We start from the raw sequence: 18,033 nt of genomic DNA, 5'->3' as shown, positions 1-18,033 counted from the left end.
CTGTCTCCAGGCTCCCTCCCAACTCTCTGAGGCAGACAGAGGTGGCTCGGTTCTGCCAGGGGAGACATTTTCCCTTATTTAGACCTCTGCATCTCTGCAATGTCCTGTTCCTCCTCTGTTTTTCTAAACTGTTGCCTTTGAATCTTCTTCACTGGCTCCATAAGAAGGTGGGCTAATGGCTCTTCATAAGTACTGGGAAATCAAATTAATAATCAAACGGTTGTTTGGTGAGTGGTGGACTCAGAGTAAAGGACTGCAGAGCCACTGGAGATGGTGAGGCCTTGTTGGTCAGTTCTTATCCACAGTAGAGACCACCTTTCATGACCACATTGCTTAGTTGGTTCAGTAAGTCTCTTGGGCTTTTTATGTTTCATAATGAACTCTTTGTGACGTTCTTCCAGTACTTACATTGCTGTTGTTGATTAAACTGATATCAAACCTGGCTCATGTTTTCTGCTTCTGAGTTAGGATCCTTTTTTTTTTTTCCTTTCTCCAGAGACAGTCTCGCTTTGTCATCCAGTCTGGAGCACAGTGGCACGATCTCAGCTCACTGCAGCCTCCACCTCCTGGGTTCAAGAAATTTTTGTGCCTCAGCCTCCTGAGTAGTTGGTATTACAGACCAACACATTCACCTAATTTTTTTGTATTGTTAGTAGGGATGGGATTTCACTATGTAAGCCAGGCTGGTCTCAAACTCCTGGCTTCAAGTGATCCGCTCACCTTGGCCTCCCAAAGTGCTGGGATTACAGGTGTGAGCCACTGCACCCAACTTGAGTTGCAATACATTTTGTCTCCATAAATCTGTTTTGTTTTCCGAGTTTCATGGGCCTTGCTATTGTGCCTGCCTTTACCCATTTTCTCCTCCCTTGAGTTGCAATACATTTTGTCTCCATAAATCTGTTTTGTTTTCAGAGTTTCATGGGCCTTGCTATTGTGCCTGCCTTTACCCATTTTCTCCTCCCTAAGCCTGCCATATAAATTAAAACCACTTTACTTTAAGGATTTAGTTAATATTCTAGAAATGTTTTTTCCTCTGTTTTCTTCAGTTGATTCCCTTTCTGTCTTTCAAATAGGAAAGGTTACTTTTTTGTTGTTGGAGACTAACAGTCTAAAATTAACGTATTTAGTTAATTTCTTAAGAATTACCACAAGGTATTTTCTCTTAGTGCAACCCAGAAACTATTTAATTTTTTTTTACATAAAAATTCCAAAATGACTGAAGCTGCAAAAAGAATGCTTGTCAAATCACAAGTAAAGGCATTGTTGGCTTGTTTCTTGGAACTGATGGCATTGTTCATTCATTCTTTATCCCACGAGGTCAACTAGTCAATCTTGCATATTTTTGTGGGCATTGTGAAGCATTTTCAAGGTTTTATGTAAGGAGTTTTTGTAAATGAAACCAGCCTGCCAGAGTTCTCTTAGGAAACTGAGCTGAGGTTTGCAAGAAATGCCGAGGGCAACAAAATATGCCTTTATAAATGGTACATCTGAAGTAGGAAAGGAATGGAGAGGACTTTTCATAGAACAGATGGACATACGACAAAAACCAGAACTGCTGTTTTGGGAAGGGCACCAAAACAAAAATCAGATGTTGTGAGTTCTGCCCCACAACATGTAAGCTCTAAGCTCTAGTTCCACTTACTAGCTTTGTGCCCTTAGGCAAGTTTTTAAAAAAAAATTGTGAACTTCAAATTATGTCTCTATAAAATAGAGATAATATCATCCACATTTCTTCACTCATGGCATTGTTGGGAGGTCTGTGGAAGCAGTTTAGAAATGGTAATGGGAGGTGTTTTTCTGGTCATTTTGCTTTTGTATTTTTCATTAAGAGGAAGGATAGTCCACTTGGGAAGAATAGAACAGATAATATAATAAGGGGATTTGAGATCGTAAATGAAACATGCAGGTATGCTATAAATATTGTACCTCTCCTTTATTAATATTTAACATCTATGAGAAATCTTCCTCATGATATCTGGTTCTAGTGAATGTGTAGGTGACAAATCAGCTGAACTCAGTAGACCTCAATATACTGATCATTGCCTGTCTCCGGAAAGATTTTTAGCCTCGGAGCACTGCTCTTGTCCCTGTCTGTTGATTGCTTTTCTTGTGATTTAATGAAGTCATTGAGGTGATGCTTTTTATATTTGTAGATAGCTCTAAGTTGGAAATGGCAAGGGTAGGGGCTAGGCAGCCAGTAAAGCAAATACTGGAATTTCATGGCCTGCACTTAGGATCCTACAAGATAAATATCACCACAGGTTGTACTCTAGCATATTCCCCTGGAGGTAAAGTCATGACATGTGTCACATAATAATGTCTCTGTTAATGATGGGTCACATAATGCAATCATGGTCCCATAAGATTTATAGTACTGTATTTTTACTGTACCTTTTACATGTTTAGATGTACAAATACCTGTATTGTGGTTGCATGTGGTATTCAGTACAGTAACATGCTACAAAGGTTTATAGTTTAGGAGTAGTAGGTTGTATCTTATAGCCTATATGTGTGCCAGGCTTTACCATTTAGGTTTGTATCAGTACACTTTATGACGTTTGCAGGATGAAATCGCCTAATGACACATTTCTCAGAATGTATCTCCATCATTAAGTGATGCATGACTATATTTTTTCTCTGCTTGCCATTTTTACATAGCTACAATGATATATATATGTATGTATATGTGTGTGTGTATTATATTATATTATATTATATTATATTATATTATATTTATTTATTTATTTTGAGACAGTGTTTTGTTCTTGCTGCCCAGGCTAGAGTGCGATGGCAGGATCTCGGCTCACTGCAACCCCTGCCTTCTGGGTTTAAGGGATTCTCCTGCCTCAGCCTCCCAAGTAGCTGGGATTACAAGCATGTGCCACACCACATGTGGCTAATTTTGTATTTTTATTAGAGACAGGGTTTTACCATGTTGGTCAGACTGGTCTGGAACTCCTGACCTAAGGTGATCCACCTGCCTCAGCCTCCCAAAGTGCTGGGATTACAGGTATGAGCCACCATGCCCCACCAATTGTATATAAAAAATTTTAATCCTGTTTTTTAAATTTAGCATTTTATTGTAAAATATTTTACCATGTTATAACAGTGATGTTTTTAATGGCTGTCTATATTATTTGATGTGGATTCACCATTTTCTTTACTATTGATTATACAACTGTTTTTGGTTTATTTTTTATTTTTATTATTTTTCATTTGAAGTAATCTTCAGTTCTTAGCTTTTCAGTTCATGTTACTAAAACACTGTATTAAAAGCACACTAGATGGCTGTAGAAACTTTTTTCATGAGGATTGGTTCTGATATCCAGCTTTCCCTCCTTGCCAGATCTTGGAGTCTCTGTGGATCGTTATGAGCCGGAATGTGAGCCTGCTCTTCACCACTGTCACTACACTTTTGACCATCCTCTTCTACAGCGGGACAGCCCTTCTCAATTTTGTACTCTCTCTGGTATGTCCACATAGATAAGTATACCTCACATTTCCTTCCTTGTTAAAGTATATTTCTGATTTCATTTGCAATTACAGATGTCTATCTTCCTATAGTTTCCAAATACGATTTTTTTTAGGAGATATTGTCCTTTGTTTTGCAGATAATTTTCCTGACCACACTATTTTATCTATTAAGTTCCAGTGATGAGTACTACAAGCCAGTGAAGTGGGTGATAAGCCTAACTCCACTATCTCAGCCAGGTCCTTCTTCTAATATTATTGGCCAGTCTGTGGAAGAAGCTATCAGGTAGGGATACGGTTTATGCTATTCTTATTTCTCCCAGAATTTTTTTTCCATGATAAGCCTGTTTTTTGTTGTGAGCATCCTGATAACATTCAGTGCTAAACTCTGAAGGACTCTGGTATTTTCAAGGTTTTCATCTCATTTTGAGAGGATAAATATGAGCAGTGCAGTTGTTAATAAGAAAAAGATTCAGGCTGGGTACAGTGGCTCATGCCACTCAGATTGCTTGAGGCAGGAGGATTGCTTGAGGCCAGGAGTCTGAGATGAGTCTGGACAACATAGTGAGACCCTATCTCTATAAAAAAATTTTTTTAAATTGTCTGGGCTTGGTGGCATGCACCTGTAACCCCAGCTACTAGGGAAGCTGAGGCCAGAGGCTTGCTTGAGGAACTTGAGGTTACAGTGAGTTGTAATCACGCCACTGCGCTCTAGCCTTGGTGACAGAGCTAGATCCTGTTTCTTTGTTTTTTGGAGATGGATTGCAGTGGTGTGATCTTGGCTCAGTGCAGTCTCTGCCTCCAGAGTTCAAGTGATTCTCCTGCCTCAGCCTCCCAAGTAGCTGGGACTACAGGCATGCACCACCACACTCAGTTAATTTTGTATTTTTAGTAGAGACGTGGTTTCACCATGTTGGCCAGGCTGGTCTCAAACTCCTAACCTTAAGGGATCTGCCCACCTCGGCCTCCCAAAATGCTGGGATTACAGGCGTGAGCCACCATGCCCGGCCAAGACCCTGTTTCTTAAAAAACAAAAAAACAGACTGGGTGCGGTGGCTCACACCTGTAATTCCAGCACTTTGGGAGGCCAAGGCAGGAGGATTGCTCGAGCTCAGGAATTTGAGACAACCTGGGCAGCATAGTGAGACTTTGTCTCTACTAAAAATAAAAAAGATTAGCCAGGCATGGTGGTGTGCATCTGTAGTCCCAGCTACTTAAGAGGCTGAGGTGGTAGGATTGCTTGAGCCTGGAAGATGGAGACTGCAGTGAACTTGGTCACACCACTGCACTGCAGCCTAGGCAACAGAGTAGGACCCTGTCTCAAAAACAAAACAAAATTTAACAATTCAGAGCAGTTTTGATAACCTTCTCTCAAACCTGTGATTTACAAAGATGTAATGGTCTATCTCCATCAGCTTTCCATCAGCAGGATCTTAGACTAGCTCTTAGCATCATGTCACTTGCTTAAGAGAACCCCCGCTTCCACCACCCCCATCTCCAACTTCTTTCAGAACCCTCTGCTGTCAGGATTTCTAGCTTTGTTCCAGAAGGAGAGTAGGTGGCATTCCTGTTTCTCCTCTGTCCTAAAGCCAAGCTGTGCCCTCCGCAAGGGGTAGGTTGGATACTGGAAATGCAGAATCGTTGTTTATCTCTTAAGTTATAGGCTCTGTATGCACTGGAGGTTCTGGCCAGAAACTTTCATTATGACTTCTGGCATCCATGTTTTTACAGGCTTGGTTTCTGAATGAACTTCAACTTTTCCTCCCTATAAGCTCTTTCCAGGTCATTGGCTCTTGACTTCCTTTATCTTTTTCTCTTCATCATTTCTGGTATGGAGGGCCCTTTTGCAGAGCAGGCCTCTCTCAGCCCATCCTCCAACCCCTGTTCTCATTGCTCATTAACAAGACTCAACTACATTTTTAATTCTTATGCATACATCTCAAATTAAACCCTTCTATTGTCCATTAGAGCTCCTTTTTCTAATATGTTGTTAACCAGGTAGTCTTAAGTGTCTCTTGAATAGTGAATCTTTGGCTGGCATTTCTGTCTCCACATACTTTTAATAAATACCATTGTCTGGAACTAGTCTTCCACAGAAATCTTGATTTCTTTTTTTTTCTCTCATAATTGTATCTTATTGATCTTGGTTTATATTTTCACTGTGTTCATATAATAGCTAGTGAGAATCCCACTTTGATTGTTAGAAAACCTTCAGTTAACATTCAAACAGGATGCATGCTCCTAAAATACAATGTCTGTATAACTTTTGCTAAGTTCTCTCCTCTTTTCCTACTAGCAAGGCCTGGATAAGGTCTTCACCAATACCTTGTTTCTGCGATTGGCTATCAAGTGGGATTAAAAAAAAATGCTCTTAACACCTATACAGTGCCCTCAGGTATCCACTTGGGGGCCATCTGTAAAGATTCCAGATTTTGGAGTATATTATCCAGTGTAACAGCATTTGGGGTGAAGCTGTTTTGAAGGAAGTACCGGCTATAGCTTCCCTCCGAAGTCCTATATGACCATTGACTATCATCTTTACTGAATAAATGAAATGATGAAAATTCTAGCAATAGATTATCTTTGTTTATCTAGGATCTTTCTGACAAAAAAGCTTTTGCAAATGCTCTACCAAAAAGGAAAGCTAACCTTTTATCTTCCCAGTAGGGTAAAGCTATTGGAGCAGCCATATCAAAGGCTGGTAGGAATTCTCCAGTCAGTGTGGCTTAAGCCAAGCTTTGCAGAAAAATACCTACCTTGTTCATAAAGAACTTCAGGAAAGATGATGCTTCCATTTTCCTCAAGTAACCTTCGTTGTTACTCTTATTCTTAGAAAAATATTTCTATTTTCACATCACAGCTTTTGAATTTTCTGTTGTTCTGCTTTCATAGAGCAGACCATCCTCTAAATGTCTGTCACTCTTTTTCTTACCAAATATGCCACCTTTTTTGTTTTAAACTTAATTCCTAGATGTTGTGTTTGCCAGTCAGTGGTAAGTAAAGCTATTAGTCACACCTAGGTTCAGCTGATTGAAAGCACATATTCTGTTACACCATGATGCCTTCTTTCAAGAGGAGCTGGTTAGGGAAGATCATGATTTATATTTGTGGACATAAGACGGTGGCACTTAGAAATTCAGGTCTTTGGCTCAGGAGAGAATTTGAGATTAGAAAGAGTGCTGTCATCTACAGGGATATGAGGAAATCGGTCTTTTACAAATTAGATTTGACTTACCCTCTTGGGAGTGCACACACTAATTATGTATTATAACAGTAGCTCATGTCTTGGTTCCATAGTATACTGGAATTTAAAAACCATTTGTTTTATTATCACCTTATTTTAAATACAGAAAAAATTTTAACCTTTGATACCAGAACTATAATCGAGTGGTTCTCAGAATTGATAGATTTTTATGAATGTGATAAATATGGTACAGACTAAATGGGTTATGGCCTGAGCCATTTTTCTAACCAAAGCTATATCAAGTTATATAATTTTAAGGCTGTAATTCAAGGGGATTTGTTTTTGCAATTTAAGTTCCTAAGGCTGTTTCTTTACTGGCGCAAATTCAAGACTTGAAATGTACAGGTTTTATAGAGATTCCTCTGAAGAGCTTTCTCCTGTGGAGAAGATGGTAGTGAGTTCTCTAAGAGTTCCTGTTGGATTTTTCATCCTGGAGGTTTGTGTTGAAGAGGCAATATGTTTCTTCATGGGAAAAGATTTTGAGGGAAAAATAAGTGGTTATGATTTATAATTTATAAATGACTCTGAAAATATTGTAATGTCCTCAAAGTGCAGTTTAGCCTACAAATATCAGTGATACTAACTTTTATAAGCATCAGTCATTAATCATCATCTATGTTGCAGCTAAGTGGAAATCATTACATTCATTTATATGATCTGTGAATAAGTCAAAAGTGGAATTGAAATTGGGGGTTAATTGCATGACCAGACAGTGAAAGTGTCTGTTCGTGAAGCTTTGCCTTCTGAAGTATGTGGCTTCTTTATGATCACTTTCTCATTGAAGTTTTGAACATTACTCATTATTTTGATTCTGAATAAGTATTCTTCTCAGTTGAATACATTTGCAATTGGGTTTTCATTTCATGAAGTTTTGAGTCAGTGGCATGCATCCTTTATCCCCAGACCATTTTCCTCTCTTTAGCAGCATGTTGTCTCCTGAATGTATACATCACACCCTTCTTCCCTGATGCTCCCATTCTGCTTGCTCTGGTGGAGATATTGCACATTACTAAGTTGCATGTTGTCACGGCCTCAATGCAATTTAGTGTGTGTGATATTTTCACATGAGTGCATGCACACGGGTATGGCTCTTGCTTGCTGGGATTACAGCTTTTCAGTGCCAGTGGGTGGGCGTCCTGATGAATTAGATAAGAGAATGTGTATGCCATGCAATTCTCATTTGGAAAGTGAACATGCTTCCCACTGGTATCTCCCAATTTTGGAGAAATAAAAGTGTTTGGATTAAAAAAAGTGAGTGTTGATCATTTAGTGAATCAGTGTTTCCATTTTTTACTTTGAGCAAATGAAATATTTATTACAAATTCTCATTGATTTAAGAGTATAAACAATATTTAAATGTGTAAGGAAGAATGTAAAGCTGTAAGAAAATGTGTTTTCATTTATTTGAAGAAATCTTTCCCAACACTGGAATAGAGAAGCAGAAATCTCTTACGCCTATTTGGGAAAATTATATTAGCTGGAGTTCTTAAATAATAATCAAGACAGTAAAGGTATGCTTAACCTACCTGATGAAAGATTAATCTCATAAACTTAAGTTTCCAAGGTAAATTACCTTAAAAATGTTTCTTTTAGTTTCTCATTGTGGTGCTTTGAAAACTACTAAATCCATTTTAATGGGCTTATAATGGAACTAGTTTTGAGATACATGTTTACTGTTTGCCTATGTAATTGAAACAACCCCTTGTTATTTTTTAAGTTAGCATTAGAGTAAGCATGCACAATCACTAGGCATTGTCAAGGACACAAAACCATGTATTACTGTATAAAAATATTGAATTAATATTTACTACTGCCATAGCCTCCAGATGATCTAGTGTGATGCTGTCATTGTGTGTTTCTATGTTTCACCACTATTTTGGAGGGTGAGAATGGAAGAATTCCACATAAGCAGCTTATCCCCTGTGCCCCTCAGCAGCTCTCTAGGGCTGAATGCACAGTGTGGCCGTTCCCCTCATGCTGGAAATTTAATGTCTGCCAGGTTGCTATATGACACCCTGTGGAGCTGGGTTTCCAGGGCAAATGAATCAAGAAAGGGAAGATGTGACCTCTCAAGGGAGGTTGGGGCTGGGAAGGGGTGGGTAGAGAGAGATGTGTTAAAGGATACAAAAATTACTTAGAAGGAATAAGTTATTATGTACTATAGCACTGTAGAATGACTGTAGGTAACAACAATAAATTATATAGTTTCAAGTAGCTAGAAGGAAGATACAGAATGCTCCCAACAAAAGAAATGAGGCCAGGTACGGTGGTTCACACCTCAAATCCCAGCACTTTGGGAGGCCGAGGTGGGCAGATCACCTCAGCTCAGGAGTTCAAGACCAGCCTGGCCAACATGGAGAAACCCCGTCTCAACTAAAAATACAAAAATTTGCTGGGTGTGGTGGCACGCGCCTGTAGTCCCAGCTACTCAGGAGGCTGAGGAAGAAGAATCGCTTGAACCCAGGTGGTGGAGATTGCATTGAGCTGTGATCATGCCACTGCACTGCAGCCTGGGCGACAGCGTGAGACTCTGTCTCAAAAAAAAAACAAAAAACCAAAAACCGAAATGATAAGTGATCAAGATGATAGATATGCCAATTACCCCTGTCTGATTACTATACATTATATGTATTGAAGCATTATTATGTACCCCATAAATATGTAGAGAGCTGTCAGGGGAGCTGGGGAGTACTTTTCCCACTGGTAATTGTATATACTGTGTCTCTAAAAGCTGACTGGTCTCTCCCACTAGCTCACTTTCTACTTGAGACATGCCATATTGCAGTAAGGCTAGAATACTGGGAAGAGAAATGACAGTCCTTTAGAAAAGAGGGTGGAACCAGTGTAAGGGAATGTGGAGGAGGCAGAATTTTGCTTTGAACTCTTCACTCCTCCTTTTCTTCATTATTTTTCTTCTTCCTTAGGTAATTCCTACTCAGCTGTGGTCTAAGGCCCTGTGTACACTGAGTTCATAGAGCTTCTCTGGACTGGTTTGTTATTCTCCCCATCCCACTCCTTGCTTCAAATATCATTCCATTAAAAGCAGGTCATCTGATTAAATCCTGAATTGCCTTGTTATTTTTTTCTCACTCAGTTTAGAAAAGTAGCAAGCACAATCTGGTTTGTCAGAAAAGAGAGGGTTGAGAGCTAAAGTTAAGTGTCAGGAAATGTGTGAAAAAGTAAGTTTCATCCTAGAGTTTATAAAGGATGAAGATCAAGAGCTGGTTAGGAAGAGTTAACATTGTAAACAATCATTTGAAGTCAATTCAAGCTCCTGGTGCAGAGGAGTTATTATTATATATAGTTGTGGAAAGGAGGCATGAATATTCACACCTTTAGTGCCATACGGTATAAATATACAACAGGCTTTATTAGGGGAAAATCCTAGCTGAGAAAAAGCTGATCCTGCCTAACTCTTGGAACTTTAATTCCACAGAGAGGTGTGCTTAGGTGGGGCATAGCTGGATTGGGTGCACGATGGCCTACCTTCCAATAGACAGGAATCCTGCCCTGTAATAGTCTATATATAGTATGGGGCAGGAGAACATCTCTAAGACTATGTAGTAATGGGAGGTCTATGAGTAGGGAATAGGCCTTGTTAGAAAGCGGTGCCTCCAGCTCAGTGGCTGGTGTGTCAGTCTCTTCTTCCATTGAGCTAAATCAGGTCCACCTGAGCTACCAAAAGGAGGGAGGAAAACCTCCAGAGTCTTTGAATTTGATTCTCATCGACTACTGAGTGCTAGGAGAGCTTGGAGTGAAATTAAAGAATAACTGTCAATAATCTTTGAAGAATCACTGAATAAAAAGGTCCCAGAAAACCAAGAACAGGCAGATATTTTTTGAGACATAAAGGTGGAAGAAGCCTATATATTCCATAAATATTAGACTGGTTAACTTGATGTAAGTGTTCTGTCAATTTCTGCAGTAGGTGCTTGACCACATGGTTGTGAGCAGTTACAAGGGGAAGGGTAATGACCATTGGCACCATGGATTCACACAGCATAAGTCATACACGGTCACCTTTGTGGAATGCCAGAAGCCCACGTCTATTGTGATTTTTGCAAGAGAGTTGATGAACTGTATCATAATGTCTTTCATAGATAGTAAGACAGGGAAGTGCTTGTTGAATTTGAGTATGCAAAATATGTCGACTAACTGGTTGATGTCAATCAATGAATGAATGAAATGGGGAAATGATCTTTCAGTGGTATGATTGTAAGTAATATTCTTGTATTGATTAATGTTTTCTGGTAGCCCATTCAAACTATATGGTGCATGCCATTAGTTATATGCCAGATGACGTTTTATTTGACTTTGGGAGTAAATTATTTCTAGCAGTCTCTGAATTTTAGGTTCCAAAGAACCCTAGAGACAAATGATAATTATATGCCCAGTATTATAGGTTATTTAAAATAACCAAACCAAAACTTGTGTATGCACAGCATGTAACAGTGGTTGGCACGTAGGGGGTTGTGTGTGCACCTGTAGTCCCGGCTACTTGGGAGGCTGAGGTGGGAGGATCACTTGAGCCTGGGAGGTGGAGGTTGCAATGACCCAAGATTGCACCACTGCACTCAAGCCTAGGTGACAGATTGACACCCAGTCTCAAAAAAAAAAAATTGTCAGCTCTACCTTTATTATTAATGAAAGAAGAAAAACAAGTTTAGAAAAAGTCCTTATAAGAGGGAGAAAGTTCTGGAATTAATGGTGATAGTTGCACAAATTATGAGTATACTAAAAACCACTGAATTGTATACATTAAAATGATGGAATTTATGTTACATGAGCTTCTTCTCAATAAAAAAATTTTATTAGAAAACAAAGGCAGGAGAGTCAGAATGAAGGAGACATGTGGACAGAAGCAGAGCTGAGAGATGGAGAGAGATTGGAGGATGCCACACTACTAATCTGAAAGATGGAAGATGGGGCCTTGAGCCAAGGAATGAAGGCAGCCTTTAAAAACTGGAAAAGGCTAGTCCAAGTGTGGTTGTATTTACAACTAAATGATCACAACCAGTTACAGATTGCTCTGTTGCCTCTCTACTCTCACTGCTTTACTTGGCTAGCCTAAAAAAAAAAACTACTAAAAAATAAGAGAAAACAAAATTTCCCTTAAATCCTCCAGAAAGAATGTGGCATCTTGGTTTTAGGACTTCTGACCTGAATTATAAGATAAAAAGTATGTTTTAAGCCAATTGAGTTTAGGGTAATTTATTACAGCTGCAACAGGAAACTAACACAACCCACTACATGCCAAGTGTAGTTATGTGCTGTGCACATGCAGGTAGCATACCAAAAAGTTTTGCTTTGGTTATTTTAAATTGTAAGGTGAAATAACCTATAATACTGGGCATATAATTATCACTGAATTCCAGGGTTCTTTGGAACCTAAAATTCAGAGATTGCTAGGAATAATTTACTCCCAAAGTCAAATAAAACTTCATCTGGCATATAACTAATGGCACACACTATGCCTGGCTAATTTTTTATAGTTATAGTAGGAACGGGGTTTCACCTCTTGCCCAGGTTGGTCTTGAACTCCTGGACTCAAGCGATCCACCTGCTTTGGCCTCTGACAGTGTTAGGATTACAGGTGTGAACTGCCGCAACCAGCCAGGCAACAAATAAAAATGCTATATATTTATAGTTTGTAATATAATATTACATTGTGAAATGGTTAAATCAAGCTAATTCATATATTCATTACTTCACATACCATTTTTGTTGTGAGAACATTTAAGATGTACTCTTAGCAGTTTTAAAGTGTACAGTGCATTATTATTAACTGTAGTCACCATGCTGTACAATAGATCTACTGAACTTATTCATCCTAACTGAAACTTTGTACCCTTTGACCATCTTGCAGCCCCTGGCAACCACATCCTACTCTCTATTTCTGTGAGTTCAACTCTTACATTCCAGATGCGGTGTTTGTCTATCTGTGCTGCGCCTGGCTTATTTAACTTACCACAGTGTCCTCCAGGATCATCCACGTTGTTGCAAATGACAGGATTTCCTTTTTTTTTAGGGGGGTGCTGAATAGTATTTCCTTGTGCACACACCACATTTTCTACTAATAGCCACTGCTTATTGAGCATCCACTGTGCGCTAGGTCAGTTACTAGGAGCTTCAGATGCATTGTCATTTAGCTTTTCATGAGCTGAATTGTTCTTCCTGCCAGCATCCACTCACATAAAACTGAGGTTTAACCTCATACCTTGAGGAGATATGCGGTGCGGTAGGAGGCAGTGGCTTCTGGGTTGGTGTCCGTGGACTATTAGTTTTTTCTGAATTGAGAGATTAAAGCTAGTATTCATTATAAGGTTAAATAGGTACCATATGACCGAGTATCTCCACTCCTAGGTATTTACAGACGAGAAATGAAAGCATATGTCCCCAAAGACTTGTACACAAATGTTCATAGCAGTATTATTCATAATACCCCCAAACTGGAAACACCTCAAATGCCCATCAACTGGTGAATGGATAAACAAATTCTAGTCGATCTACATAATGGAATGCTACTCAGTAATAAAAAGGAACAAACTACTGATATACTCAACAATGTTGGTGAAGATCAAAAGCATTATGCTAGGTGAAAGAAACACCAAAAGTACATGACAACGTGAATGTACTCAACACTATTGAAGTGCACACTCAAAATGATTCAGATGCTAAATATTGTGCCATGGATATTTTGCCACAATTTAATACAAAGCTGTGTAATGTATGATTGTGTTTACATGAGATTCTGGAAAAGGCAGAATTATAGTGGCAGCGTATCTAGTGGCCGTCAGAGGCCAGAGTTTAGGAAGGGTTTGACTATAGAAGGGCATGAGGGAACTTTTTGGGGTAATGGAAATATTCTACATCTTGATTGTAATGATGGTTATAGAATGTTTATATTTGTCCAAATTACTGAATTGAATGCTTAAAATTGGTGAGCTTTATTATTTGTAAATCATAGTTTAATAAAGCTGATACAAAAAAGGAGAAAAAGTTGCTAGGAATTTGAAGGAGTTAAATTCTGTTTTCTGGTAAATTGTAAGAGGATTTTTCTCTGCTGTTTTATTTATAAAACTTCTTGTGTGCCAGATCACGAGTAATGAGGTAGAAGGGAATATATTGTCTTCTCATCCCTCACTAGGTTACATGAATATGTTTAGTAACTGCAAACAATATATAGTGCATTTAAAAGTTGCCTTGAGAACATTACCAGCAACCAGTATTCTCAGCGGTGAAAGAAAGAAGACTGTGCTGTTTTCTGCACGTGGTCCTTACTGGATTGAGCCTTGGTTACTTGCCACCCCAGAGGGGTGATTGAGTTGCAATATTCTGTTGCACCTTTGATGTCAACTTATTTTTGGCTTAAAATTTTTTAAATAACATAAGGTTAAGGAAGGATCATGATATCTGTCTTTTCCTCACTGACCTCTCTAGTTCTAGACAAATTCTATACTTTTTTCCTTTCTTTTTCTCTGTGGTCGATGATGTCATTATTCCCTCCCCCTCAAAACCTACCTTCTCCCTTGGTCTCCGGGAATACTGCACTCTAGTGATTTTCCTCCTACTACAGAAATGATTTCATTACCTCTCTGGCTGTTATTTCTTTGTCTTTAGGTCCTTTATGAAAACACAACCTGTTGCCCTATTTTCTCTCCACTTGCCCCTTTAGGATGTCCTATACTCTTCTATTATTCTGGTGCGTCTCAGATGTCTTGTCCTGAATTTTCTATTATGCCTTGTCTCTTATTTCAGCTGCCTCTAGGGTGTTTTCATCATCCTTTTTGAGTTCCTATTGCCCTTACTAAACAAACTCCCCTTTTCTTCCATGCTTCTTCCATTCTGGCCTTCTCCATGTCTTTGAGATGCTGCTATTATTTCCCCCTCAGGTTTAAAACCTGAAGCTCTGTTGTTTTCTTTTTGCTCTGTCCTCTCTGTTTAGTTGTTGAGCAGATCCTTGGTATTTTCTTTGGGGTCTTTCCCTTCCTTTTGGTATTTTTGATACCACTTTATTCTGGGTTCTTGTTGCAGAGTCATATGGCACCTTTACGACATTGTCTAGTGAAAGCTATTGGTCAGGATGACAAAGCAGGTTTTATAATTGGGGAGCCATTCTGCCACTGGATCTATGTCCCAGAACCCTACTAAATGACTGAATCACTAGATTACAGGGCTTGACTTTGCTCCTAACAGTATACCTCTTTTGGGATGCTTTAGAAAAGCTTGGTGTTTCCTTTTGCATGTACAAGGTCTCCTTTGCTGCTAACGTCTTCTTTTTCAACTACAGCTTTTCTTCTGTAGTGAACGTATGAGGGTGCTTTCCCTGCACCCCTCTGCACCGCCCCATAGAGTCCAGGTTTTTATGATTTTGTGCTGGCTTGAGATTACTTACAGGTTGCTGCCTTTGTGCTCTCTCAACAGTTCCTTATTTCCCCTCCTTACAGTGCTGCCTTACTAATCTTCCAACTGAAAAACACAGAGCACCTGACATTGCAGATTTTCATGTACTGCATTCCTGTATTAGTCACCAAATATATGTGTCTGTTTTTATCTCTCTTGTATTTTCCTCTCTGATTTTACTCTGGAGTTAGGAATCTTTTTTTTTCCCGTAAATTCTCTCCCAATGACCTGCATTCTTTGATAGCATTTGTAAGAGATGTTACTTTGTAGGCTTAGTTGCATAGTTTAAGAAATGTAGGAAGGTTTTGTTAAATAAAAGAAAGATGGTGAAATACAAGTTATACTGTCCGTTACTGGCTGTTTCCAAAAGGGGCAGACTGGCCAGAGCCTGGGTTTCTTAAACTATATTCTTGGAAACATGTTATTCACACTTGATTTTCTTTCCATTTGTTTTGGTGGTGAAATATCTGCTTCAGAGTGAGAAGTTGATGAATTATTTCAGAGAATAGGGTATTTTAAGGTGTTTCAGTTATTTTTTCCATCAGAAATTTAAGGAATAGTTAGTAAATGTATTTCCAAATTAAACATATTTCATATTACATGAAGAATAACTTAGTAAATGTATTTAAAATAAGGTGTTTATGTTTCTTTGAAATAAAATGAAAACAGCATTCTCAGGCCAGCAGAAAAACTAAAGCTATTACTTGATTTGGAATCAAGTGGCCACATGATTTTTCTGAATCACGATATGACACTGTGTTGATTTACTCTTTCTTTTTATCTTTGGGCATTCCAGAGGGGTATTTGATGCTTCCCTCAAAATGGCTGGCTTCTATGGATTGTACACCTGGCTGACTCATACTATATTTGGCATCAATATTGTCTTCATACCATCAGGTAACAACCATATTACACTTTCCACTGTTCTCTCTTTAAGGAAAGTTAAGCCATTTTACATACGTCTAGGAAGTGTCTACTTCCTCAAGTTTAAAAAACTAAATTTTTTGGCTTGAGATCGACTCTAGTCCACATTAGGAACAGAAATGTGATTTATAATGTGTTTGTTTGTTGCTGTATCCCCAGCAGCTGGAACCATACCCAGCACATAGTAAAAATTGCTCTATTAGTCTGTTCTGTCACTGCTATGAAGAAATATCTGAGATTAGGTAATTTATAAAGAAGAGGTTTAATTGGCTCACAGTTCTACAGGCTGTACAGGAAGCATAGTGGCTCCTGCTTTGGGGGAGGCCTCAGGAAACATAATTGTGGTGGAAGGTGAGGGGGAAGCAGACATGTGTTACTTAACTGGAGCAGGAGGAAGAGAGGGGAAAGGTGCTACACAGTTTTAAACAACCAGACTCACAATAACTCACTCACTCACTCACTATCATGAGAACAGCACCTAGGGGTGAAATCTGCCCCCCATGATCCAGTCACCTCCCACCAGGTTTTACCTCCAACATTGGGGATTACAATTTGACATGGAATTTTGATGGGGACACAGATCCAAACCCGTATCAGTTGCCCTAAATGTTTGTTAAATGAATGAATGTTCTAGCACGTAGCATAACACCTAGGACATAATTGACTTTCAGTAATGTTTGAATTGAACTGATTGGCAGGGAGCAATGTGTTGTCAAATAGCTTTGTCCATGAGGGATTACATCCCAGGGCAAGATGAATGCTTCTGAGGGCACATAAGCTGCCTCCACACCTCTTAAGATCTGTTGTGGTTGTTCTTCTACTTTTCCTTCCTTTATTTCTATGACTGCTTGTTTTCCTAAATATCTCTGCCTTTCACATTTGCCTCTACCACCATCCCCCTCTTCCCCCATTTGTCTGTGCTTCCTTCTACATTTTCAAGTTCATTCATGTTCTTCCCTACGTGATGTTCACAAACCTACCCTCTGACCTGCAAGCACCTTGTGAGGCGGAGTGGTAGACTTTTCATATAGATGAGAGACCAGTTTTCCAAGGTCACATACCTGGTTTCTGGTAGAACCAGAACTAGAAGCTACATCTGCTATACTCTTAACCTGGAGAGAAGCCAGATGGAGGAAGAGCGCTTGAACATACTGTTCTGAAAGGGAATGACCTTGAAGCAGGGTCCTTCAACTCAGGATTTCTTCTGTTTATTTTATTAGAAAGAAGCAAAGTAAATAATATGCTGAGGTTTAGAAAGTAATTTCTGATTGGGCTTTGGATTCAGTACAAGTTTTGACACATGTTCTGTAGGTATATTTATAGGACCGTATATTAACTATTGATTGAGAGTAACAACTACAGAACCCTCGAATTTTATTGCTTAAGAAGAGATCCATAAATAAGACACAGACTTGGAAAGATTTTTAGTATCACGTTTTAAGATATTGAGCCTTTACTTAGCTAGAAAATTCAGTTAGATAGGGCATATCATTTCCCTAATATTAGAGTTTGTGAGTATTTATTTAACTTGTTTTGTTGGAAATTGTTGAGGAGGAGGAGCTATGGCTTTGATTCTTTTGCTTTGTTAGTGTTTTGCTGATGATGTTAAGTTGCTTTTCTTTTACTCTTTTTTCAGCGTTAGCAGCAATCCTTGGAGCAGTGCCATTCTTGGGGACATATTGGGCAGCAGTACCTGCAGTTCTCGACCTGTGGCTGACACAAGGGTTAGGATGCAAGGCCATTTTACTGTTGATTTTTCATCTCTTGCCAACATACTTTGTAGATACTGCAATCTACTCTGACATATCAGGGTAAGTAAGCCACAGAATTTCTTAAGTTATTAGTGAATCCTCCAGGCATTTCTGTTGTTTTTTTTTAAAGGAGGATTTTTTTCTCTCGGGTATACAAAAGAACTGGTAGTAGGAGTTTTCAGTGAAATAGCCTTTTGTGTTCCCACTGATATAATGAAATTTTCATTTAAAATAATATTG

At 38.9% G+C, this 18,033-nt stretch overlaps 1 protein-coding gene across 3 annotated transcripts in view; it reads left to right on the top strand.

The window, feature by feature from the left end:
- The window catches only part of TMEM245 (transmembrane protein 245), a 103,090-nt gene that overhangs the window by 67,037 nt on the left and 18,020 nt on the right, over nucleotides 1-18,033 (top strand). For all 3 annotated transcript variants that reach the window (XM_030919415.1, XM_030919416.1, XM_010365592.1), the window contains 4 exons: nucleotides 3,347-3,469; nucleotides 3,612-3,757; nucleotides 15,915-16,015; nucleotides 17,679-17,853. In XM_030919415.1, the coding sequence (XP_030775275.1) occupies nucleotides 3,347-3,469; nucleotides 3,612-3,757; nucleotides 15,915-16,015; nucleotides 17,679-17,853 (545 nt within the window). The remainder of the gene's footprint in view (nucleotides 1-3,346; nucleotides 3,470-3,611; nucleotides 3,758-15,914; nucleotides 16,016-17,678; nucleotides 17,854-18,033) is intronic.

Source organism: Rhinopithecus roxellana, chromosome 16 (genome assembly GCF_007565055.1).
Source record: "Rhinopithecus roxellana isolate Shanxi Qingling chromosome 16, ASM756505v1, whole genome shotgun sequence".
Taxonomy (NCBI): domain Eukaryota; kingdom Metazoa; phylum Chordata; class Mammalia; order Primates; family Cercopithecidae; genus Rhinopithecus; species Rhinopithecus roxellana.
Note: the sequence above shows the minus strand (reverse complement) of the source record. Positions and strands in the feature narration are given on the sequence as shown.